Raw genomic sequence first — 26383 nt, forward strand, 5'->3', positions numbered from 1 at the left:
GTTTGATCTTTGAATATTTTGTAAAGATTTTGACTGTATATTGTGAGTAATTTGGAAAGACTTTCAACTGTTGTTTTGGCAGTGAGTGGTGTTGCTCATGGTTCATTTCCTGGTGAAGACAAACAATAGAAGGTGGGTGTGGTTGCCTCATATCACTAGAAATGCTACCATTTACAGTATTAAGCAAACAGATTGTAAAACATGACAGAGCTTGCAATGCTATGTCTTTATTTGCCCTTATACAGCCACCTATAATGGAATGCCAGGAATGACAGGGAGGGAAATTAAACATAAGCTTATTCACTGAACTATTTAAAACCACATTTTTTTACTTCCCAGACAGTTTTGAGATTAAATGAGAAAAAATGCAGAAGAGATTTCAACCATGTCAACTTCCAAGGTACCACATTCTGCAACCAAAAGTCAAAGATTTTGAAATTACTTCTCCAACATTTCTCAACAATGATTCAATAACCAAATGATCTGGTTATATCCACAAACTATAGGCCTATATGTTATGGATCTGTTTAGATTTAGTTTCCTTTAAATTCTTTTAAAAATTTATTTTAAGAGAAACTTCTAAAAAAATACTCTTCAGAGAATATTTCCATTACACAGTCATTTATTTAAAGCTTTAAAATATAATTTCTTTTAAATATAATTTATGTGCATAGTTCGTATATGAATTTTACATTCCTCTGGACGCATAACCAGTGATCTATAGAACCCAAATCTGGCCTGATACAGTATGTGAGTAATATTAGGCAATATCTTCACAGCTAAACACGAATAAAACCAAACACTTCAGTTTGACATGGGCCAAAAATATTAGAAAATTGTCTTTTTTTAAGAAAATGTACATTTAATCCTTATAAACACTGGTTTCTTGATCTGCCTGACATATTGAGAGGTTTAAACATGATTGTATACAGGAAGTCCTGTATAGTCTACTACTACCATCTGGTGCTGGGTGGCTGTATTAGCAGTGTGCAACAGCAAGCAGTGAGACATTTCTACAATTTTTAATATTAAACTGCTAGATAAAATAACATTTAATATTTTACAACTTATTTAAAAAAATAAGTGAATAAATACTGTTTTAAAAGTATGTTTGGTAACACTTTACAATAAGGTTGTGTTTGCTAAAAATTAGTTAATGCATTAGCTAAAATGAACTAACTTTGAATACAGCATTTATTTATATTAGTTAATATTAATTAGGCTAATGTAGCATTTTCTAAATTAAATTTTTAAATAAAACGTTGTAGCTGTTAACATTACTTAATTGCCCTATCAACTAATATGGCTAACCGCACTGACATTAACTACTGTAACATTACCTTCTGCCAGTGGTTTTCAATTCCAGTCCTTGGCCCCCCCTCCCAGAACATTTTAGATGTCTCCATATATAAAAACACCTGATTCAGTTCATCAGCTTGTTAGTTTGTTAATCAAGGAGCCTGATGAGTGGATTCAGGTGTTTCATATAAGAAGACATTAAAACATTAATGTAAAACATTCTGGGAGGGGGGGCGAGGACTGGAATTGAGAACCACTGCTTATGCTGAAAAACTACATTGATCAATGTTTTTTTTTTTTAGTTAATCCATTTACCAATGTTTACTAATACAACCTTATTGTAAATACCGTATATTTTATTATAACAATTTACATATACAACATAACAAAATACTCCATATATTCTAAAAGGGTCGACATTCATTACATTTTGAACAACATTCATAACATTTTCGACAGTACTATATGGCTCTAAAGATGTTAACATGTTGCATTTGCTTAATGAACTACATACAGCAGACATCATACAGAAAAGCATCAGTCAACAGCTTGATATAGTATACAAAAATCACGATTACAATCAAATTTTGACAGGTTCTGCACTAATATTGCATTTTACACAATATCAATACTGACATTATTTGCAAATATACAGGATATCCTACAACAATTTCATTTACATTGGACTAAATATACACAGCCAGCAAGATGGTGCACTGTAAAAAATAAAATCCTCGTTTCACTTAAATTTTTAAGTTTACTTGAATTTACAATAAATTATAACTTTCTTAACTATTGAGGAGTTGCTATAAATCATAAAAATAAAGTTGATTTAGCTTAAGAAATGTCATGTTTTTTTATTTCTAGCAACTCCTAAATAGTCAAGAACGTTGAAATTAATTAAATTAAATTGTAAATTTTAAATTTAAGTGCAACATAAAGATGCTACATGATGCCATAGAACAGGGGTGTCAAACTCATTTTAGGCTAAGGGCCGGATGGTAAATAACGGCATGAAGTGCGGGCCGGATAATTTTTTTAAACCTTAGTGTGCTGATAATTGTGTTAAAATTAACTAAACAAACAAACCAATTAATTAGTTTGTTTAGCAAGAAAACCAGGGAAACACACAGCTCTGTGAAAACTACATTTCATAAGGTCACACTCATACTGTATATTACACACAAATTTACATCTGAACAAACCCACTGGCCTTATAGGTTGAAAAGCTTTAATTTAACTTCTTTTGCCTTAATGCCAAAATTATTTATAAACCATTCACTTTTCTTTGGAATATATTTGTAATGAGAACAGTCATTTAGAAAATGAAAATGCTAGATGGGGCAGTGGCCCAAACCAAAAATGGCACTATGGGGGGTGGTACTATTATTATGGTTTTAATAAAGTATTATAAATATGATGTGTTATATTACTAGCATCAACTTAGACAAGTGATTATAATGGGAAATATTATAAGAATTAAAGTGTGACAATCTGCTTAATATTCAATATGATTTACCTGCTGGCTTGATGGAGCTTTGAATGCAATGTTGAACTGCTGCTAAAAGCCTCTCTTTCCGTTCTCTGTCGTTATTTTGTGAACGCATTGTTGTTTTTTGTATTTTTTGTTTACAAAGTGTGCCAACAACAGCAAATTTTGTGTTTATATTAACTTAGATCTGATCGGGAACATTAAATCGATTAGACAAGCATTGTAACGTTAATAAGATTTTGTTGTTGTTTGCTTGCTAAGTTGTTAGCACTTTTAGAACACTGACAGCAAATCATTACCGGAAGAAATACATAAACATACTTACAAATTACTAATTCTGCGGTTTAACAACTGATATAATGTAATGAATCTACCTGTTAATGCAACGAACTTCGGAAACTGTCGTCTTCACTCTCCAGACAGAGAGTGGACACAGAGATGCTGCGGAGCGGGCGGGAAAACACGAAGTGGATTACCAGAATCGGTGGATCTTTAGCGGAGCGGTAACAATAAAACGGCAAGATTTTTGGGCACCGTGTTTACTCTATGTTCCGCGTTTTGCTGCTTTCCGCAAGTCTCTCATATTAAAAACGAACTAGAAACCTGCCTAAAAGGGTTTTTAAAATATGTATTTAATATTTAATAAAACTCTATAAATCATCATGCGGGCCGGATTGGACACCTTTGCGGGCCGTATCCGGCCCGCGGGCCGCATGTTTGACACCCCTGCCATAGAAGAACCATTTATGCACTGTATGAAGAACTTTAACATAATGGTTTCAAAGAACCATTCAGTTCCAAAAAAGGTTTATGAAATCGTCCGAAATAAGTGGTTCCATGGTAACAAAAATTAGTTTTTCACAATGCCAACCCAGTGTTGGGTCAAAAAAGGAACAAACCCAGCCTGTTGGGTTGTAAATTATCATATGCTGGGTTGTTTCAACCAAAATACTTGGTTCCTTTAACCCATTGTTAGGTCAAATACTGTATAATTTTTGGGGGGTTAATTTAACTCAATGGCTGGTTTTGCTTTGGACCAACAATATAGGTTGAAAACAACCCAGCTTTTTAAGAGTGTTATGTAAACATAAGCCCAGCTTACACAGAGTGCGTAAACCTCCATCAATGTTGTCTCCCATCTGATTAGTCATGCGTCATGATATTTATATCTGTCACTCAACAGAAATAAACACATCAGCCAGATCAACTCAATTATTACATTTTATCCAATGCTCGGTAAATATTGGACAGAAAACATGTTGGGTTGTCAAATAAACCTATGCTGGGCTTGTTTTAATGCAATGTTGTTGCCCAGCAGAATTTAAAGTATAGTTACTTCCATGCAAAATGTTAGAAATCAAATTCATCACTATTACAGCAGACAGCAGACTGTCAGAACAATTAACAGTCACCAATTTTATTTGTGTCTTACTCCAGTTGAACAATAACAAACAACAAATACGGGACGAGTCAGACTGAGGCAGAGGGGTCTATGTTTTCATTACACCATATGCAAGAATATTCTAATTTAGGGAAGGAGGGATTATCAAGATCGAACCCAGCTGACAGGCACCCACTGTGGCTCCCTCTCAAGTCGTTCCAGGATATTCCTCAGCTCCACACAGGCACTGGCAGAGTCCTCCTTTATTAGGACCCTGTCCACTAGATGGCCGTATTGTTGGTCCATCTGTTTGGCTGACTGCCTCATATCCTGTAGGTCTTCATCCTTTTCATAACAGAAGAAAACATTTTTTTTTGTGTGTGTACAATTTTGAATAAAATGTTACAATAGCAGATTTAAAGAAATATTAATAATATAGCAAAGGTGATAAAATTGGTCCTACTGTGATGTGTCCATTATCAGCCCTTCCTGGTGATGTAGTATGGTGCTGGTGGGTCTCAGGTATATGAGGCTTTACAAAGATTACATAAGGCTTAAACTCTGCCGTACGGAGAACTTTCAGGGCCTGGGAATCATGCAATTAAAGATCTTATGTGCATCACAAATGACCAATTATGTGCAAAACAAAGAACAAGATTCTTGTAGTATTTTAATAGTTTTATTACAGCCTCTTAACTATCATGAGAACATTAGACTGACCATCATCTCTCAGTATGAGAAATATTGTAGAGAGAAAGTTAATAACTGGCTAAAGAGAAATGTTAATAACAGAAGTGTATAATTCACCTCAGGTTGAACATCTACCAGACACACTTTATTTCTCGCCAGGACACTCCGTATTGCCTCTAGACTCGTCCCATATTGGTTGTTCTTATATTCACCATATTCAATAAACCTGGATATACAGTGTATATGGTATGTTATGTGTTACAGTAAGCACTATTTATGTTAGAATTGGTTTATTTTTATGTATCATACCTATTAGATTGGACGTCAGTCTCAAAGGCCTGTTTGGATATGAAGTGATATTCTACACCCTCCTTCTCATGGATTTTCCTGGGTCTTGTTGTGTCTGTTGAAAAGAGTTAAATATTATCCCATCAAAGTATACTAACTTTCCAGTTTTGTGAATAAACACTGCTACATTGTTACTATTTAACATTTTTTGAAACACTTCCTATTTATTTATTTTTTCCACATTTTTCAATAGTAAACATCAAAACTATAGATAGATACAAATGTAACTTTGAGAATAAAATTGTGACTAAACACACCCTAAAAAAATCAAACTATGTTATATTTCAGCATCTTCAAAGAAAACCACCACTCTCCTAATATTGGCTAAATCGTCCCTGAGATACTTTTTAAAACAGTACTGAAGGAATTTTGCTGTTTTCTCTTTATTATTATGTACAGGTCATCCATTTTCAAAATAAAATGATGTGGTTTTCACATCATCACTTTAAAGGTGCATTGTGTAACTTTCAGAAGGGTCTCTTGACAGAAATGCTATATAATCTACATAACTATATTATTAGTGGTGTATAAAAGGCTTACATAAAGAACTGTATTGTTTTTATTACCTTACAATGAGACACTTTTATCTACAATACATCGCGTTTTCCCTTACATGAAAGTCGGCATTTTGCACCGCCAGGTTTCTACAGTAGCCCTAAACGGACAAACTGCTCTACAGTGCACATTTTGTCGATGCGTTGTCTCAGACGATGATGTGTTTGTCTTGTGTTGACTACCATTTTCATTTCGAAAGAGAGGGGGGAGCTGCGAATTGAGTCGTTGGTTGCAATTCACTGCTAGATTGTGCTAAAAATCTACACACTGGACCTTTCGAGGTTTATTTTTAAAAGCTGCATCAACATTTGGTTTTACCAATTGCACCTTCTGTATACGGTTTGCTTTAATTGGCAAAAATACCACCCTTATGTCACCCAAAACTGTTTACATTTTCTTGTAAAAATGCATGCTGATTATTGTGGTAATTTTGTGGGTTAATGCAAAAAACTTTATTCATAAAAAACAGTTTGGTCAGTATTAGAGATCCCTATACTCTAGGACCCGTAAGGCACTAAGCACTAAACGTAATATTTCAAAAAAAAAAATTGTCCTAATTTGCCTAGAGCAGTGTTTCTCAACCCTGGTCCTCAAGGACCCCCTTCCAGAAAGTTTTAGATGTCTCCTAATTTAAAACACCTGAACTAACTCATCAGACTCCTTGCAGAATGTCTCCCTAACAAGCTAATAATTTCAATCAAGTGTGTTAAATAAGGAGACATCTAAAAAATTCTGGAAGGGGGTCCTTGAGGACCAGGGTTGAGAAACACTGGCCTAGAGCACTAAATGAGACAAAAGAAAACAGAAACAAGAACATCCCTGGTCTCTAGGACTTACGTGGCACAGCAACGCCATACCGATGAGGATTTTCAGCAATCACCTTCTGCTTCAGCTCATTGATCCGAGCACCAAGAGACCCTGCAGGAGAAGAAGAAAGCAGAGCTAGCGTACATAAATAAAGCTAAAGATTTGATTATAAAGGCAAATATTGTATACCTTTTATTGCATTTTATTACATTGAAATTCCTTCGAGCTTACCTATAAGCACCACAAGTCTTGGTTTATCATGAGGTCTCATCTGATATAAAGTCACCTCTTCATATATGAGAAACTCTCCAGTCTCTCCAGACTCCACCGTTTGAGACTCTGTGGTCGAACCCTGACAATCCTTTCGGCTCAGCCTGAAACTTCTCCTGAGACCAGCTGTGAAAGATTTGACGATATAGATGAGCATGGGAACACAAAATACAGCGGATATGATAGAACCACATGAAACAAAGATCACACAAGAAAAACAAGGGTGGAAAATGAAGCATCCTCAAAAGTAGGAATGTCTCTCACACCAGAATCACATAGAGATTTTTTTTAGAAAAGAAATGCTTAGCTGTTTCAAACCATGGTTGGGTCAAATATGGACATTTTCTAATTTAAACCATTCTAATTTAAGGGTTTGTCCATATTTTACCCAATCATGAGTTGAACCAACCAGACATTTTATAATAGTCCTTTATGTAACATCTCAAGAGTGATTAGCAGCACACTGTAAACTTCACTGTAAATCTACCGAACACTAATTATGCAATAGGTAAAGCAGCAATGCATCTGTTCACCTTACAAATATAAAAGAAATGTGGTACCTGAGTAAAATTCCCAGGAAAAGGCTTGGCCACAGGAGGGTGCCACCACCTTACACTTTGGAGAAACTACAACTAATGTTAGACCATCACACATCCGACATTATTCTACAGAACCCACTGCAAGCGATCAGCCATGCCAAAGCCTACATGAGCCATATCCCTGATGCAACAGTCCCCTGTTCACGCCGGTTTACAGTTAATAAGCTGCACAAACATTTCACAGCATTAGCCTGCCAAAGTCTCTCTCTAGCAAACGGCACACAATAAAACCCAAAAGACCAAAAACTCGCACAAAGAAGAGAACAGCCTAAGCCAGCAGCCGAGCAGTGACCGATGACCGGGTGACAATAAAGCGTCTCAAACAACAATGCATCATCCAGATCCACAGCCACGTGAAGAGGCTTTAAGTGTGTGGAGGTGCATGCTCTCACCTATGTGGTGTCCAGTTCCACTGCCCGCACTATCACTGTCTTCTGGTGGGTGGGTGGACGGGTGATTTGGGGCAGGGAGAACAGAAGAGTAGCAAGGAGAGGATAATCAGTGGGGTGGTGGGATACATTTTACAAGGAGATTTCTTAGCAGGGGTCAGAATTATTGGAGAGGGCAGAAGGACCACAATGGCAAAAAAGGCAGCAAGTGCATATTGCAAAAATAATGCAACTGCTCTATTCAAATATTCACATACAGTAAGAGTTTTGTTCATTGGCGAGCCACGATTTTAAGATGGCAACCCAGCATGTAATTGCACTCCAAAAATGGCAGGGTTATTTTTGACCCATAATGGGTAAATATTGGACCGAACAAATGCGGGGGTTAAAAATGACCCAATGTTGGGTTGTTGTAATCCAACCATTGAGTAATTTTTAACCCAGCAGTGTGTTCTGTCCAATATTTACCCAACATGGCTTAAAAATAACCCAGCCAATTAAGAGTAAGAATTGGGTCAATTACACATTCCAGTATGAAAAAATGTTTCAAAAGAGCTCCTTTTCAGAATTTTAAAACATGCCTGCTTATTCTAGTCGACAAAAGTATGCAAATAGCTAAAGTTTGCATTAAACTGAGCATGAAGTACATTTTTAAACGATTGAAAATAGAGTGTGTCATGTCATTGGCTCTTATACAAATATCCGATACAAATACATTTGAGAAGTTTCAAATCCTTTGGTTCCATTGGTCAAAACCACCTACCTTTTTCACAAGTCTGATCATCTGGGGTAAGCAGAATGAGGAAACAAACACAACAGCACACGCATCACTAGCTACTGCACTGTAAAAAATGATGCAATCAATAAGTCACGACAGCATATGTTTTTAAGATGACATTAACTGCTGAAAATAAAGTAAAGGAAAAGTTCACCCCAAAGTAAAGATTAGCCCAGTTTTATTAGCCTTCTGGGGCGAAGCATTGGGTTTAGTAAGGAACCACTTCAAAAGTTATAAACTACGGCTATACACGTGTTTACAAGAGATCCGAGGTCAGGGTGGAGGCTAACCTCTGACCCAACCATACAGAATAATTATCTAATCGCTCCACTTTAGATGATATTTAATTACTGTATGGATCAGGTTTTCACAAGTTCACACTTACAAATAAGTCGGATAGTTTAATTTGTAAATGTATTTGGGATGCTGTACGGGGAGAGGGCTTTGAGCTAGGAAATGGACCCGAACACAGAGTTCCCCCCTTTAGGTTTAGGAAATAACCAGGTAAGTGAGAGGAGACAGGGTAATGTAGGGATTCTGAAGACTGCAGAGGATCTTCGGTGAGTTTGATTGTGATTTATATATGGCTTGCCTTCGTGCTACTTGGGTAGATATGTTGAATACGGATTGTAGACAGCTAGGCACTTGAGTAGTTTATTTGACGTATTCCTCCCGAACTACGTTAATAAAACATCATTTGATTTTTTGCACTTACATTTTTTAAGTATACTCAACTTGGATTTTCAAGTCTTTTCAGCTTAATTTTTTATCTATAGTGAGGACTTGCTGTAACTTAACTCGTTCCCCGCCAATGACGAGTTATCTTATCAATTAAGAGAAAACATTTCTCTGCTAATGACTCTTTCCTGACGAGGTTTTACGGTAATCTGTAATTACGCTATTGTCACAGGTAGGGGTGGACCCAGATGTTAATAAGGTCACGCCCCTTTCTCCACCTCGAGGAGGTTCCCAAAGCCACCCCAATGACCAGACACACACAGTAAGCATAACATTAAAATACTCTTTATTTAAATTACTTAAAATAAACTAAATAGGGGAAAGAGGGAGGGGAACTTAAAATAACGGCCTCTTCAGGCTCTCGTTATCTCCCTGGCAGGGTTTCACACAGTTCATTTTTCAGGTCGTTCACTCGCTCTCTTTCTTCTCTTCCCACAGGCATCGTCTTGGACACAAAAGCACAGTTACTCTGCTTTGGACGGTTCTCGCCTCTTGGCTGGGCTCAGCGTACCGTAAGTACAGGCTTCCTTGATTTCTCCTCAGATTATTCACTCTCTCCTCTTCTCTCCACAGGTATCGACTTGGACACAAAAGCACAGTTATTTTTCTTTGAATGGCTCTCACCTCTCGGCTGGACTCAGCGTACCGTAAGTACAGGTTTTACTCCGTTTCTCCTCAGAATAATCACTCTCTCTCCTCTTTTCTCCACAGGTATCGGCTTGGACACAGAAGCACAGTTAATTTGCTTTAAGATAGCTCTCACCTCTCGGCTGGACTCAGTGTACCGTAAGTACAGGTTTCACTCTGTTTCTCCTCAGAATAATCACTCGCTGTCCTCTTCTCTCCACAGGTATCGACTTGGACACAGAAACATAGTGGCAGGCTTACAGCAATCGGCGCGACGTGTGCTGGGGTAAGTAATTCTTAGGTAGCGTCGGGGGCGAACCCTCACGACCAGTAGATGGTAGCAGAGGGGCGGAAAATCCCAGCGTCTCACCGGGCCGAGCGCTGCCCTTTCCTTGTTGCCGTCAGGTGTTCGAATTCTGGACAGGGGCGCCCCTTTGTAGAGGCCACGGCACGAAGGGATTACGTCACCTCTCTCTCTGCAACAACAACGTTTGTGCAATGGAAAACATCAAAAATAATAGCCCCAAATCGTACTCACACCTCTGCTGCTTCCTCGGCTCTTCACCGCCACTCTTCACATCCACCCAATGGCTAGACAGGGGGAAGAATCGTTTCTGAGCACCGTACTATTTCTGGAGGACCGAAGCACGCTCACAACGTATGCTGTATTATACTAACTACGCCAGCAGCCTCTTTGTCTTCCCTTGACGAAGTGTGTGAAGGCGGGGGTTAATCTGACAAAACACACAGCCAAACACAGCAACCCACAGCAATAGACAGCACCACGTCAAAAATAAAGGTTTCCACAGCACAAAGACTCACCCACCACTCCAAGTGTACAAAAAGGACGCCAGTCTTCTCTCACTTCGCTTCGTTCAGGTTTGGCGATGGAAATATGCGGCCCAGCTAGTGATGTTCGTTATTTGTGTCTGCTTCGGTAAATATTTCCTCAGCTCACCCACCACGCTCTATGAGGGGTAGGGCCGTCCTCCTTCTCCTGAAGGGAGTTAACATAAACCAGGTCAATACAACAGTCACTTTCAGCTTGCTCTAGTACCCACAGCGATGCCGTTTTAGATCCCCTTTTCCACTTCGTCTCAATCCGTCATATGTTCGTTCTCCTCATAACCTTTAAGGTTCACGATGTCCTCACAATCGCACTATTCCAGCCAGCAAAATCTCTCTTCGGGGTGCTCTTTTACTCTCTCTCTTCCCGTCCTGCCTTTCTTTCGCCTCTCGTGGCTCCTGTCCTCTTTCCGCGCGCTCGTAGCGCAGCCCGGATCAACAGAGCCTACGGGCTCTTCAAAAGGTGCGGATCATCTTGCTGCCTTAGGCAGAGGAGCTTTCCCTGTGTCGATCGCCTCTCGTGTCTGACGCTCTCTTCTTTGTGTTTCAGCAGAGCTTTTTATTTCACACAGCCTCCAATCACACTTCGCTTGCTTAATTCCTCTCACCTGTGGCTCGTAAAGCCCTGATTACGTTGTCCTGGAAACCAGGAAGTGAGAAGGTCCGTCCTCGAATGCAGCCCGGTGGGAAACCTTCCGGGCGGAACCAAACATCCCTAACTTTGGTTCCGCCCTTAAAAAGATCGTCACCTTGTGACACTATTATCCACTAGATTTTTACCCACAAAAAACTGAAGCAAAAACACTTAACTTAAACATTTAATTTAACGATATTTTAAACTCTGTGATCTTCGTTCTGAATCTGACCTTTAACAAAATTGCTTTACAAAATGCAATTATTTTAGCTTTTTGCTCAAAATTTGCTATTCTTAAAGAAAGAGGTTCTAAAAAGAGAACAAATGAAGGTAGGATGAAAGTTTTTTTCCGTTTTGTTAAGCTAATTCAACTTTATTTTAATAAGTAACAGCAACTCATCAAGAACAGAAGTCTTGCAAATCATGCAAAAAAATACTTGTAAATCCAAATGATTATACTTAAAAAATTGAATTGCATTCTTATGCCACTATAAAGCTGAAAGAGCCAAAATATAAGTGTTAATTAGTGAATATATTAGCCAGAATATTTTAATATAACTTTGACTGTGTTTGGCTTAAAGTCATATACACCTAGGATGGTTTGAGAGTGTAAAAATTTTCAATTTGGTGTGAACTATCCCTTTAAGCAATTTCAACTTTTTATATAAATTACAGCAATGAAAATAAGTTAAAATGACTCGAACAGCCAATTAGATTATATTTAAATATACTGCAGCAGTAGCTTACTTACATGGTGCTGCTCTAGGGGATTTCGGGCTCTGGTACGTTCCTATTTTGATCCTATATAACAGTCGTCTGCAAATTTAAACATTGCTAAAATAAGCACTCTGATAATAAAATAAAATAAGCATTTCTGAAATGATGTGATCTAAGATGACAGTAAATAAGGAGTAAACTCTGTGTTCATTCTTTTAACTAGACACATCTCTGTGTCATTATTGAACAACACATTTTGTGTTGTTTTAACACATTTAGTGTTGTCACTTTTATTTATTTGAAAACAAAATCAACACAAGATGAAACATAATGTGTTAAATAGCATAACACAGAAAATGTGTAAAATATTAACACATACTTAGAGTGTAATTATTAAATGACAAGGTTAAAATTATCTTTGTATTGTGTACCTCTCCTGGAACTGTTTTGAGGGAATAAGTCCAGCACGCAGGTTGCTATCTCCCACTCGTTTGGCCTGCCACCATGTTGGGTCATCCTGAGTGACCACCTGAAGGATGTCCCCACGCTGGAAGGGAAGCCCGGCCTCCTGACAGGGCGTGGCTTTGTCTTCAAATGGCGTGTAATCAAACAGGGCTCTTAAATAGACCTTGGTACAGAAATAAAAACATTTTTTTTACAAATTTAATTGCTTTACATCTTTTAAGTTCAGTTAGGACCCTAATAGCTAGACAAATCCAACCATTGGTTTAAATTAACCTAAAATGTGTCCATATCTGACTCAACCATGGGTTAAAACCAACACTTTTTTTGAGTGTATTTGATTCAAATTATAGTTTGTTCTGTTATGCTATGTACATTTAAACCTATTATTTATTATTCACTAAGTTGGTAAAAGTGGACCTTAAAAAAGTGGCCCTTTTATTCTGTAAATGCCTCCTTTATAGGACATTCCGCTTTTGCATCGTAAACAGAAGAGTAAATGAATGTAAATTAATTCAGATTTCTTTTCCCTCACGCAATATTTGCAACTTACAGTGCATGTGACTCGAGTCCATCTCTGGTACTCTCTTGGTGTCGCAAATTTATTCACTTGAAAATGAATATATTTTGGTTCAGACATGTACACTGAGAACAGGGATCCATTCACCTTACTTTCCTTGAATCTGTCCTCCTCCTTTATGGCAGGAATTATTTTCAGAGTGATCGAGCCTTGAGACTGAGACTGCAACCCAGTGAAAAATATTTACATCAAGGACACTTAATCACATAAATGCATTTTTGCTTTTAGATAAGGAATGACTCAGCTTTTGTAAAGTAAGTGAAACGAATCTTGCACACACCAGAATCTGGCTGATTTCCTCGGGACGTTTGTGTATGATTAGATTTCCATTGACTTCCCTGAGCTCATCTCCAACATGCACCAAACCTGAAGGAGCATTCAGGCAACATTAGTCACACCGCATTCAAAGTACATTGGGTTCCAACAGTCTGAAACCACTTGTAAAAATGCAGCACCCTATTGTTCTTCAAGGAGTTATTATTTACTAATGCAATTATATGCGTTTTAAAGGACAAGTTCGGTATTTTACACTTAAAGCCCTGTTTTCAGATTGTTTATGATGAAATAGAACGGTTTTGACAGAAATTTCGACATATGCGGCTGCCCCGAGAATTTTCGGGTGTTTGTTTTTCACCTCCCACCTCTACAATGGTTATATAGGTGCACTGGAACAATCCTTCCTAAAATGCATTAAACTTTCGTTTACAAAGACCTGAAACTCACCAAGTGGTCAGGGGTGTTCACTGATATGCTCACACAAAAATCGCTGCAAAAGATGTTTTCCAACAGGTGTTTTAGCATTCGTTGTAAACTTGTGGACCTATTTTTCCAAACGCCTCACACCCGTATATTCTTCCTTTGAGAGCTTGAATAATAAACACTCCAGCCCAGTTGGTGGCGATAATCCGCCTTTGCCAATTGCAAGAATAGAAACAAAGTTCCCGGCGCGGAGTAATACTGTACCTCACAGCACATCTAATACAAGTCAATGGAGTTGGACAAAACTACGATAAAACCTGTTGGAATACGTCTTTTGCAGCGATTTTTGTGTGAGCATACCAGTGAACACCCTTTACCACTCGGTGAGTTTCACGTCTTTGTAAATGAAAGTTTAATGCATTTTAGGAAGGATTGTTCCTGTGCACCTATAAAGCCATTATAGAGGTGGGAGAAACACCCCGAAAATTCTCGGGACAGCATCATATGTCCAAATTTCAGTCAAAACCGTTCTATTTCATCATAAACAATCTGAAAACAGGGTTTTAAGTGTAAAATACCGAACTTGTCCTTTAAAGGGCACATATTATGAAAATGTAATATAAGTCTCAGGTGTGTCTAAAAAGTCTCTGTGAAGTTTCAGCTCAACATACCTTACAGATCATTTATTATAGCATTTTTAAAATGCCTCTATGTGTGTGGAGGCAAGAAAAGTATGTGTGAACCTTTAAATGCAAATGAGCTTTTGCACTCACTCCCTATCAAGAGACAGTGAGCGCTTTTGTTTAAAAATTCAGTACTGTGCAAAATCTTAGGCCACCATGCCAGAATTAGAGGCTGTTTATACTTGGCATTAAAATGCGTTTTCATTGATCGGATCACAAGTGTAAACGGTGTTCAAAACATTTTGAGCTCGTCCACTTTCGCCCACTTTCAACCACATTCAGAGGTAGTCGAAACACGTGAATGAATGTGTTCGAACAGACACACGCGACCACCTTCTCTCCGCCCATTTATTTAATCTTAGGTACTAAACACAATGTTTTAAGTCTTTTCTGACTTCTGGTGCGAACAGACGGTGAACAGCACTATTTTTAGCCTTTCACTGATAAAACTAACACGGCTGATCTTCGCAGTTTCATTTTGCAAGCGTGTGAAAGTTGTGCAATCCTATTTCATCAATTGCGCTGAAATATCAGAGAAAGCTCTTACATACACGCGTACAAAACACTGTTCAGCCTGTTTACTTGCTAGAAAAGCAGTGGACTCTATTATTAGTTTGCGTCCATATAAACTCATCATAACTTAAATGACAGTGGAGAGACCCGCCCACCGTCTCGACAGACCACCCCCTCACAGTATTCAGGACAGAAGAGGACGAAAGTGGACAAAAGAGACGGATTTAAATACCAGGTGTAAACGTAATGTGTATCTCTCGTCCACTTGTGATCCGATCGATGAAAACACATCTTAAAGGGATACTTCACCGATCTAGCATTCAGCTTTGTATCTGTAGAAACCCGGCAGTATTACTGAATGACCATGTTTCCCTCCCTCATTTCCCCCTGAGAGGAGAGATATCTGCATTTTGGTTCTGCAAAAAAGTCCTCCGATGATGTAATATGACGATTTTTGCATCATCGGAGGACTTTTTTGCAGAACCAAAATGCAGATATCTCTCCTCTCAGGGGGAAATGATGGAGGGAAACATGGTCATTCAGTAATACTGCCGGGTTTCTACAGATACAAAGCTGAATGCTAAATCGGTGAAGTATCCCTTTAATACCAAGTGTAAACAGCCCCTTAGATTTGTTGTTTTTGCAATGTTATATTGATCATATATAATTGTTGCTCAGTCTCTTTAATAGAATACATCCAGAAAATACAGGAAATATGTATATAGTATTAAAAACTGTATAAAATGTAAACTGATGTGTCAAGTTATTAGGGTAAACTCCCCTTCCACTTGAGCAGTAGCAGGGTACCGCAGGATCTCTTAAACCAAAATAAAATAGTTCTAATTTTAAAGAAATTGGTGTTTTTACATCATTCTGCTCAAAAACGCTCAAGATGTGTTTAGTGCCAAGAGAGGTCACACTAAACACCAACGATGCCTAAAGACATTTAGTCCTGAAAATATATATTTTTTAACATATTTCCAGAATTATCCAGTTTGTATCTTAATAAAATAGATTGAAAAATAAATATGGATGGACATTAAAATTTCTAAAACAACAAGTCTGGTGCTGGTGGCCTAAGACTTTTGCACAGTACTGTAGATCTGATTCCTGTGAATACAGCTGAATACAATATCTTTAGCTTTGTTGCAGAAAAGTGCTAACAAACACATTTGGAAAAGCACCTTTGGGTCAAATTAACCAGTCAGTTGTTAGCCATAGGCGTGACTTTATCAGTATGATGTCATATTAACAAGAGAATCAAAGCAGAATGTCTAATGATACTGCTTTGGTTTAATGGGAATTAAAAAGAAGTAGAAGGGTGAATTTTTTTCATTGAATGGGTTTTTGTGTTCATACATTGACAACACACATTTATGTCCAAACACATTGTAAAAGAGGATTTGCATAATGTGTGCCCTTTAATACAAATTATATTACCAGCATAAGAATTTGAGGTAAAAGTTAAAAGAATGATTTATAATTTTAGAACAACTTTGTATTTTAGTATGTTCCCATTTGCTTAAATAAGAGCTTGTGCATAGATTTTTTTTGGTCCCAAAAGTGATTATATTCAGGTTTAAATGTTTTAACAAAAAAAAGTTTAGGATGGTTACAGTGGCAGATCAGTGCAAAACAAAACAACGAATTCAAAATAAAAACAACAATTTAAAAACACAAGGCAAATCTATAAACAAAATGCCATGGCAAAATAAGTCAGAAAATTAATAACAAGTGAGAAAGTCTGACTAGTTATTTTGTCATTGAATTTGTCTTTAAATTGTTGTTTTTATTTTGGATTTGTTGTTTTGTTTTGCACTTCTCAGCCACTGGTCCCATATTTTTGTTGGAGATCAAGATTAATAGATAGACAGACAGACAAACAGATAGACACTGAGTGTTATGCATTACAACATTATACACAATCTTGCACAAGCACATCAAATCATATTCTCTTTATAGCAACCATTAAATCCTGGTCTGTATTTGTAGTGTAATCTTGTAATCCCACAGCAAAGCATAATCTGAAGGATTTAAGTCAATATTTTGGTTGTGATAAAAAAATCTGCTGTCTGGATTAAATATCAACAAAATAATGATTTTGCTATGACTACAGTCTTGCTTTTTTTCAACATTTAACATGTGATATTTCCCATCTTCTTTTAAAATGTTTCACTTCAATGGTCTCTGGCTGTGTCATCACAGATTATGTTACACTATCTGTCATTATATTACAATATCATATCAGACTGTTATGCAGAAAGAGGGAGGGACCAGGCTGTCTGTCACTTACCACTGCGGTCTGCAGCCCCGCCCCTCATGATTCTAGCAACCACCACCGCTCCAGTAACCTCATCCCTACGGATGGTCGCCCCCTTAGAAGACAAAAACTACAAGTTAAAGTACATCATCTTTATCATAATTAACTACAGAACATGAATTCATGTCTTTGTTTTTAACCAATCAGAAAAAAATCTGTGAGATAAATTCAGATCTTCTAACATTTCTTCAGATAGCCAAAGCAGCACTACAGCACCTTTTAAACATCATCATGAACTGATGACACACAGAAGCCTATACTGTTGTCTTGCAAACGAAACTCACAAGTGGCTCCTTGTTCTTCACCAAACGCACAATCTTCACAGATTCTTCCTCTAATTCATCGTCCAGATCATCTGGAAGAGGTGGGAGAACAGGATCAAAGTTCTTCTGGGCCACAGTATCATGTACTGTTAGCACTGCCTAATGGGTCGTAAGAGACAATGAAAAAAATCACAACGACACATTAATAAGCTCCATTAGTGCTGTGAACGAAACATTGACATGTTGCGTAAAATAGTGGTAGAGAATAATGCATTACCACTTTGAAAAAGAAAAGATACAAACAAAAAAAGGACTAGGCCTTAGCTAAATTAAGACGTTTTAGCATCCTTTATAAACATGCTTTAGAAAAAGACGTTACTGGTGTGTATCGTGAGACAAATCATAGGCACTGGCATATTTTAAGATCTGTCAGTGCAAGTTATTTAAGGCTCTGTAGCCTTAAGCCATGTCTATGAAACCAGGGGCAGGCTTTTTTATGACTAAACAGAAATGATTGTGTTTTGGCATTAAAAGTGACTAAACACATTGTTTTCAAGGACACAAGTAGGAGTATTCACATCCATAGTGATCATGCTTTAAAATGTACTGATGAGAAGGATTTAAAATCAAGTCTGATATTAAATGTGTTCTCAGTTTGTCACACCGCAGAACAATGTGATGTTAAACACCCAGACAAATGTGAATGATTTAAAAACGGCAAGTAAATAAAATAAGTTATCAAAATCTTGAAGAAACAGGCAGGATTCTCTGCTTTCAAACACTGGGGGGTCGTGTCCAATGTCTGCAGTGAAACCACGCCCACTCCAGGAAAAACTGCCATCTCTTTCAACTTTCAAATACCTCTATAAACTGAATTAATGCTCGTGATTGTATTAGGGGTGGGGCCATGTGCGGTGGCTCCAGTGTGTCATCGAGACACCATTTTAGCCCCGCCCAAATAATCCTGAACACAGAAATGTGGAAAAACTGTTTAACAGGCTAACTCCACAATGCAGTACATAGTTCACAGTCTTTGTAACGTGTTTCTGCAGTATGTTTTTAACATGTATAATGTGTTTAGAAAGAATTCTGTGAAATGACTTTAAAAGTTTAATGTATGTGACCTTATTTCAAAAGTGATGAGCTATTTTAGTGTTAAGTCAGATTAAGGGTTAAGATAAGTGGCCAGCATTGATAAAAAAAACATTTTTAGGATAAAATGAACCAATGAACCAAATAATGAACTAGAAATGAATCCAAATATTTAATAGTTTGAGCATTTAATGTGTTCTGTCACAGGACATGCAGGAACCAATGAAATTTGATGTTATCGTTGTGCTGCCATATTTAATGTTACTAATCTTTATGTTGCCATGGATATGTGACATATTGATCTCTAAATAAGCAAAAAATATTTATATTTTTCTCCAAAAATATTTGTATTCAACCAAAGAAAGGAAATCCTATACAAAAAAGAAAAAAGGTCCCTAGTGGTCACTGAGTGGTACCCTTTCAAAATTAGGCCTACATCTTTGACCCTAAAGAGTTTATACACTGTACGCAGTATATTAAAACTGAAGAGTGCATAGTAGTACCTCATAGGTAAATATACTGTTTCTTTAATATAGGACTGGGTAATGTTAATTTCTACAAACACTATTTAATTTTAAAAGCCTCTGTTGGTTAGAACCTGGTTGTGTTACAGAGTAGGTATAAGTAAAGACAGGAATTGGTGTGTGTCTGTGTGAGTTTTGAACCTTCACATGTGGAGCAGTCAGAAGTGTTAATAACTCTCTTTCATCTTCATCCAGTGGTCCGTTCTGTAGCTCCTCTGCAACCTGTCAATCCAGACCATCGGATCACACAGTCACAACAATATTTTGCAGTATTAGTACAGCAAGAACATCCAAAACAATCCTTTATAATCATAAATCTGGCACCATTTTGTTGTGAAAGGTCAGATGTCAAACACACTTACATCCTCTGCTAAACAGGAGGCGCTGTGGAACACCGGGGTCGGGCTTTGCAGCTGGTATTGCCTCAGTCGCTCATGGATCTGGAAAAACAGTATGCTAGAATTGTTTATTACAAATATATTAGAGATGAAATAAAGCTTATGTTTGACATGGAATCTTAATTTTCTTAACTACTATGGTATATAATTTACATTTTTTTAAATTTTATTTTATATATATTAATATATTTTCAATTAATGTTAAAAACCATGCATCACTCTTAAAACAGAAAGTTTTGCAAGTGTATAAATTCTTTTCTTTGGGGAGGAAGTGCATGAAAATCATTGGTGCTTATTTATTTGCAGTTCTTATATTGATAGAGAAATAGTGACCATCTAAATATTGTTGTGTATCACTCTGTACGATTTCACTCCAGGAATGAATTCTGTTCCCATTTTCCCCGTTCTGATAACAAACGCACGACCCCCACCCCTAAGCATACTGTACGTGCTAAACAGGGGAACAAAATTCATTTTAGAAGTTACAAAATAATGCCTAGAAATGGTTGCCTGAGGGCATTCCCAATATTGCTTGCTTTTGTGCATGTTTGTGTCTATAATATTGTGCTGTAATTACTTAAATTTTTCATTGCACTAAAAATAGAAAGTCAAGTGCGTTAGGTTTATAGTATGCAGTATTCTTGCAATGTGTTTATTGTATGCTGAACATTTTTGCATATACAATAGCATTATAGCAGGGTTTAAATCCATTCCTCAAAATTCTGCAAATTTTCCCAAAAAAATCTACGCTGCACCAATTCTGTACATTCTCAGATATAACGTACAATAAGGTACAAACATTGTCGTCGGTATCTTTTCAAAAAGTACACTTCTAATCGCATATTGGTGCCTTAAAAGTACCAAAATGGTACATATTAGGAACTTTAGAAAATGTACTGTCCCAGTGAAAACTTTTGTACATTTTTCTGAGAATTTATGGGCCTGATTATCAGAGACGTTTGCATATTTTTGCAGAAAGCTTGCATATTTTGCATAGTGTACATAAGTAAACATTAGTAAACATTGCCATCGTGGATAACACACTTTCATTAAATAGCTAAGGCTCCTCTCACTGAAGACTTCCCTGAGAAAGCCCAGGTCCTCTTTATGATTCGCATCTGGATGAAGCTGAGAAGTAAGGAGTGCAAGCATCTCATGTAAACCTGCAGCAAACAATGAGGGTAAGCAATATAGTGTACTAACAATGAGGTTGTAGAAAGAAAATCAAAAGGATTTATAGCTTCACACCTGCTGTATGAATTACCTACCTGTGACAGGTGACAGAACAGGCATGGCTGGTCATGAGAGAGTCAGAGATGCAGAAAAAAATGCTAAATCTTCTTTTTTTATAATTCACTCAGAATGCAGGCACATCAGAAAAAACATATCCACAAAACCTAGGAAAATAACATAAAAAAGTTAACTTTAGGAAGTCTGAATTAAGTTAATTGGGAAATAAGTCCTGAACCCAACGCTGGATAAACATTAGACACATTTAGGGTTAATAAATTAACCTAAGCTGAGTCTTTTCAATGCATTGTTAGGTTATGGGTTTAACACATGTGTTCTGTCCGATATTTACCAAGCATTGGGTTAAAAAGAACCCAGCAGAATTGGTAAAATTCATAAGTAATATGTTTTATGCCCATATGATTACTTAATTGACATACGGTTTTCATAATGAGGTTCACTGTCAGATGTTATTAAAAGATAAAGTTATTAAAGATAGTCATTCAAGCATTTAATAACATCTAAATTGTCAGTGTGAAATTCAATCTCAATAGCAGCAAAACATCGGTCTTTAGAAGGATATACTGTATACTGCTTCTGGTGATCTGCACCTGATCCGAGTAAATTAGTGAAGTAAGTAGAAATATGATCACTTCACCTCCTGAAAGAGTCCAGTGGAAAATAATCCCATGGCAACAACAATCAATACTGTACTTTGTCACATGTTTTTATGCAGAGAAATCAAAATCACGACACACAGCTATTTATAAATTGCTCTGCACTTGTTTCAGTACTTACTTATCCAAGTCAATTGATGCTTTAACAATTGGGTGATGTGTGCATTAATATAATAATTTATTTTGTCTGCACATCAATACCGAGAAATGGTAATAAACAATGGAGATAATGCAATTCCTGGATTCCTGTGAATGGCAGATATCTGTAAATATAACTGTAAAAAAGAGTTTTAGCAGAAATATATAAGGTGCTTTCAAACAAAACAGGCAGAAGTTTTGAACATTTAGGAATATAGTTTTAAAACCAAAATACCTGAGCTTATAAAATATTTCACTACAGCCCATAAGTGAGAAAAATCACAGATCACATGTATTTCTCCTAGACATCAATATGATTAAGTCAGGGGTGTCCACTCCTGCTCCTGGAGGGCTGGTGTCTCTGCAGAGTTTTATTCCAACCCTAATCAAACACACCTGATCCAGCTAATCAAGGTCTTACTAGGCAGACTAGATACTTTGAGGCAGGTGTGTTGAGGGAAGTTTTAGCTAAACTCTGCAGGACACCGGCCCTCCAGGACCGACTTTGGACACCCCTGGATTAAGTGGAGAGCAAATGGGAACTTTTGCTTTATGTCTCCCATATATTAAAATTTCAATATGATCTCAAACATTTCTTATCAAATTCAAAATAACTAGATAATTTTAACTCTACTTTTCACTGTAAAAAATGGTTCAATTTTAAAAAATGACCTTGTTGCCTTAAATTCAAGTTAGTTCAACTTACAAATATAAGTTCACACAGCAATTTTAACACAACTTTTTTAAGTTAACTAATATTTTTAAATTGAGTTGAATTAAATCAAAAATATTACAAAGCCACATACTTTTAATGCATTTTAAAATATGTCTCATTTGTTTCTATTTTTATTTCTCTTAAGCAATTTTAGGAGAAACATCTGAGACTAAACTGACAATGAAACACAGCTGCGAATTCATCAAATGTCAACATCTCCACTGTAAAAAATTGTTTGCTGTCTTAATTTTTTTGTTTATTCAACTCAGATTTACTTATTACTTATAAAATATATATGTGTTAACTTTATTTTATAAGTTATAACAACTTATCTCTTGTGGGGTGTCATGATGTTAAAATTGAGCACATCTTGTATCTGACCAGATGTATCCTTCCGAGGACTTTTCCTTTTCTGAAAGCTGTTTAATCTGTCAGATTCTCTCAAAAGCCCCAGAAGAATCGCTCTGTCTCTGATTATGACGTATGAAGAGATTACGCTGGATTGTGTCTCTTTTCATCTCATGCTGCAGATGCACTGGGAGGCTTCTCACCACACATATGTTGTTCAGATCAGACTTTCCACACTGCTATTTTGCAGCCCTGCTTTCCTTTTAGAAATGACATCTCATCACCTGTCTAGACAAGGAAGCTAAATATAATTAGAGTTTATCAGTTAATGATCACTTTGAGGATTTCTGAATTTAATGGCTTACCCACTTATACCCTCTCTTCACTTTAATATTTACACTTATTCAATAGAGTAAAAAATGAATGTATAAATGCTACAGTTACAGGCAGAGTTCACCCAAATAAATATTGTGTGACTAGTTTATGCATGCTTCATCACGAGACACAAGAGTCAACAAGTTTCTATGTGCTGTCATATCTGAACTTTATGTTTTCATGATACGCAGTGTATTGATCGTTACATAAACATTCTCTTTTGCTTCAAAAGACAAATACACTAACATTTGAAGTGGATCAGAAAAGTTCATCAAAGTTGTCCAAAGACTAGAATGGATATTTGGAATTGGTTTTAAGACAACTTCTATACAGTAAGAGGTTTTGATCCACTTCAAAGTTGACTAGTAAATTAACACTGTAAGAAGATAATACATTATGGAATTAATCATGTTAGCAATCAAATAAACAAATAAAGACAGTAAATGTTAAATGAGGTACTAAACTGTGTGTTTTTAAGCAAGATGAAAGTTATGAGGACATGTTATTTGTTTTTTAATGTTAAAATCCAGAAGTTTTCTGTTACTATATAGGTTTTGGGGGGGGGGTTACCATAGTGGTGAAGTGTGAGTGTTTCACTTAGGTTCAGGATGAGCATATTTGTATCATTTTGGCACATATGCAGCTTTACTTAATGAATAAATAATGTGCAAATACTCATGCTTTTAACTCACAGGTGCTTCCTGTCAGCACCATTATGATAAAAAAATAAAGACATTATTATTTTTTTATAATTGTCTAAAAAAAGCCAGTAAAGTTAATTGGCTCAACACAAATACATTTAAACAAAATAAGTTGAGTGAACTTCATTTTTAGTTGTAAGTACAATTCCCACGTCTTCTGTTCAGATAAATCAGTTCAGTTGTGTGGAAATAGGTGTGTGGAAACCAACAAGCTATTTTTAGTAGATGAACCCAAACAATTGGGTTGTAATATAACTACAGGTGCACCAATATATTGGGCAATAATCTGCCGAAAAAACTAAAAAAAATGTACACTATCAACCAATAATTAAAAAATGTATTTATATATATCCTGTCAATCAAAAGAGAACAGGAAACTGTAGTGAATTTGAGCTCTGTGTTTAGAAAATGTAAAGAAACATCACTAGTTTAATGTTCAATATTAATGGTTATTATATGAATAAATAACATTCACAAAATGTAATCTTACAAATGTAGTTTTGAATTTAAAATAACCAACAAACTATTGGCAAATTGGCATCATATCGGCAGGTAGTCTGAACAATCGGCTATCGATGGAACATTTTTATATCTGTGCATCTCTAAATATTTATGCTTGGTTGTTTCAACCCAAAAGTCTGGGTTGATTTAAACCATGCTGGGTCAAATATAAAAATTTTCTGGGTAATTTAACCCAACCACTGGGTTTCTCTGTGTTTGACCCTGTGTTTGCTGGGTTGAAAAAAAGCATTTTTAAAGTGCATGCACCAAAAGGACATCCACTACAACCCAGTATCACAAAATTACGTACCTATAGTCATGTACATTTTTGATTATTTTCCATGACACTGTCACGTTTTTCCGTGTTTTTATGTGACCGTATCATGCATTTCTGCTGAGCTGTCATTGGCACGTATTGGTTACTCGACCGCTTTTTCCTATTTTCAAATCATTCTTGCTTCGGTTTAAGGTTAAATTTACATAAAATGACATACTTACCCAAACCCATCTCTAACCCTAAAGCCAGGTGCATGGTTTTAAAAATCAGAAAATGTAGAAAAATAAATTTAGAAAAATAGCATAAATCAATACTTAAAATGACATCCTAACGCAAACACCAAATCTAACCCTAAACCGAAACAACAATGGTTTGAAAAAAAGCAGACACGTAAACAGAAATGTGTGACACCGTCACAGAATAACATAGAAAAACATGACAGTGTCACGGAAAAGAATCAAAAATTTACGTGACTATAGGTACATAATTTCGTAAAACAGGGTTGTCCACTAATGCCTAAAAAACTTTTTAACCGAAAGCTTCATTGTAAAAATGTCAATTTCAGTAGCATGCAGTCTGAAAATGTTGGATGAGCTTTGCCTGACCTTTCACCATTCACTGACTTTCGCTTTAAAACAGAGGGTCTTTTGCACAGTCTTTTCCCTGACTGATTCATGTGAGGCTGAAAATGGGCTCTGGTGGGAGACAAGGTCATTCTGCCCACCCTTCTGCCACCATCTGTCCTCCTCATTATTAAGCACTGCTAAAGGCCAATATTAGTAAAAACAGCTCTGTTTTTTGTGCATGTACATACTATAGATGCTTAGATGGATACAAATGAAATCTCTTTGAAGCAGATTATTGTACAACATCAACAGCAGTTACTGAGCACTATGTGATAAAGCCAAATGCATTCAAATTCAGATTATCAGAAAACATCAACTTGTCACCATACTGCACACAATATATGAATCAATGGTTGAAAATGTATGCATGTGTTTATCAAAATGGGGATTTTCAATCGATATCTGCTATTTTTAAACTGAGCTACTGATTTTTTATCCCCTAACCCTCACAGATAAATGTTTGCATTGTAACATTGTTAATCACATCATTTAGTATTAGTAAACTGTTGGCTGGTCCCCAAACCAGTGTCAAAATATGACCCGCACACACAGTCATGACATAACACAGACAAATCACAGGTGCATCACAAGAACCTCCAAGAAAGCAGAAGCTCATGTGGAAAAAGAAAGTAACAACATCACTACATCTACATCACTCAATCCATGTATATGCCTTATCACTGTAACAAACTAAGGTGAACCCGAGGAATGTTAATACTGTAGATACCCAGCATCTCTACCTCATTCCAGTGGACGTGCATCCCATAGTCTCCCCAAGAACTGTCCGTCAATGAATGTGGCCAGCAAAAAATGCATTAACTGGATGCTGAGATCCTTTTAAGTCCGAATCCACCCCCCTGCTGTTCATTCTGTCCGCTGAGCGGATTATAAATCCAGCCATGCAAATGGGAGGATATCTTACCTTCACTATGTGTGTGAGAGAGAGTATTTCCTCTTACATGGAGAAACCCTGGGCATCTCTGTAGCAATTCCTGCTACACTGATCCTCGATTCTCTGTTAGTATGTTTCATTTGTTCACTCCCTTCCCCCCTCCCTCTCTGTTTCTCTCTCTCTCTCTCTCTCTCTCTAC

The 26383-nt window shown here is 36.8% G+C and overlaps 1 protein-coding gene across 6 annotated transcripts; it reads right to left on the reverse strand.

Moving 5' to 3' along the window:
• Window positions 1–1006: 1006 nt before the first annotated feature.
• mpp3b (MAGUK p55 scaffold protein 3b) lies at window positions 1007–26354 on the reverse strand. Of its 6 annotated transcripts, none has more exons than XM_065242611.2 (20): window positions 26215–26354; window positions 20973–21101; window positions 20749–20867; window positions 19669–19746; window positions 19448–19528; window positions 17712–17849; window positions 17401–17482; window positions 13493–13578; window positions 13300–13374; window positions 12602–12798; window positions 12205–12269; window positions 8594–8614; window positions 7834–7872; window positions 7403–7468; window positions 6804–6968; window positions 6603–6683; window positions 5172–5265; window positions 4980–5088; window positions 4636–4758; window positions 1007–4517 (listed from the first exon to the last, which is right to left on the reverse strand). In XM_065242611.2, exons 2-20 carry the CDS (start codon window positions 20995–20997, stop codon window positions 4338–4340), a joined length of 1824 nt encoding a protein of 607 aa, XP_065098683.1. In that variant the 5' UTR covers window positions 20998–21101; window positions 26215–26354; the 3' UTR covers window positions 1007–4337. The 6 variants fall into 6 exon arrangements, with proteins under 6 accessions (XP_065098683.1, XP_065098680.1, XP_065098682.1 ...); XM_065242608.2 differs by having other exon boundaries at window positions 7834–7875; XM_065242610.2 differs by lacking the exon at window positions 26215–26354 and adding an exon at window positions 26033–26162 and having other exon boundaries at window positions 7834–7875.
• Window positions 26355–26383: the final 29 nt, after the last annotated feature.

Source organism: Paramisgurnus dabryanus, chromosome 1, assembly GCF_030506205.2.
Source record: "Paramisgurnus dabryanus chromosome 1, PD_genome_1.1, whole genome shotgun sequence".
Lineage (NCBI taxonomy): Eukaryota > Metazoa > Chordata > Actinopteri > Cypriniformes > Cobitidae > Paramisgurnus > Paramisgurnus dabryanus.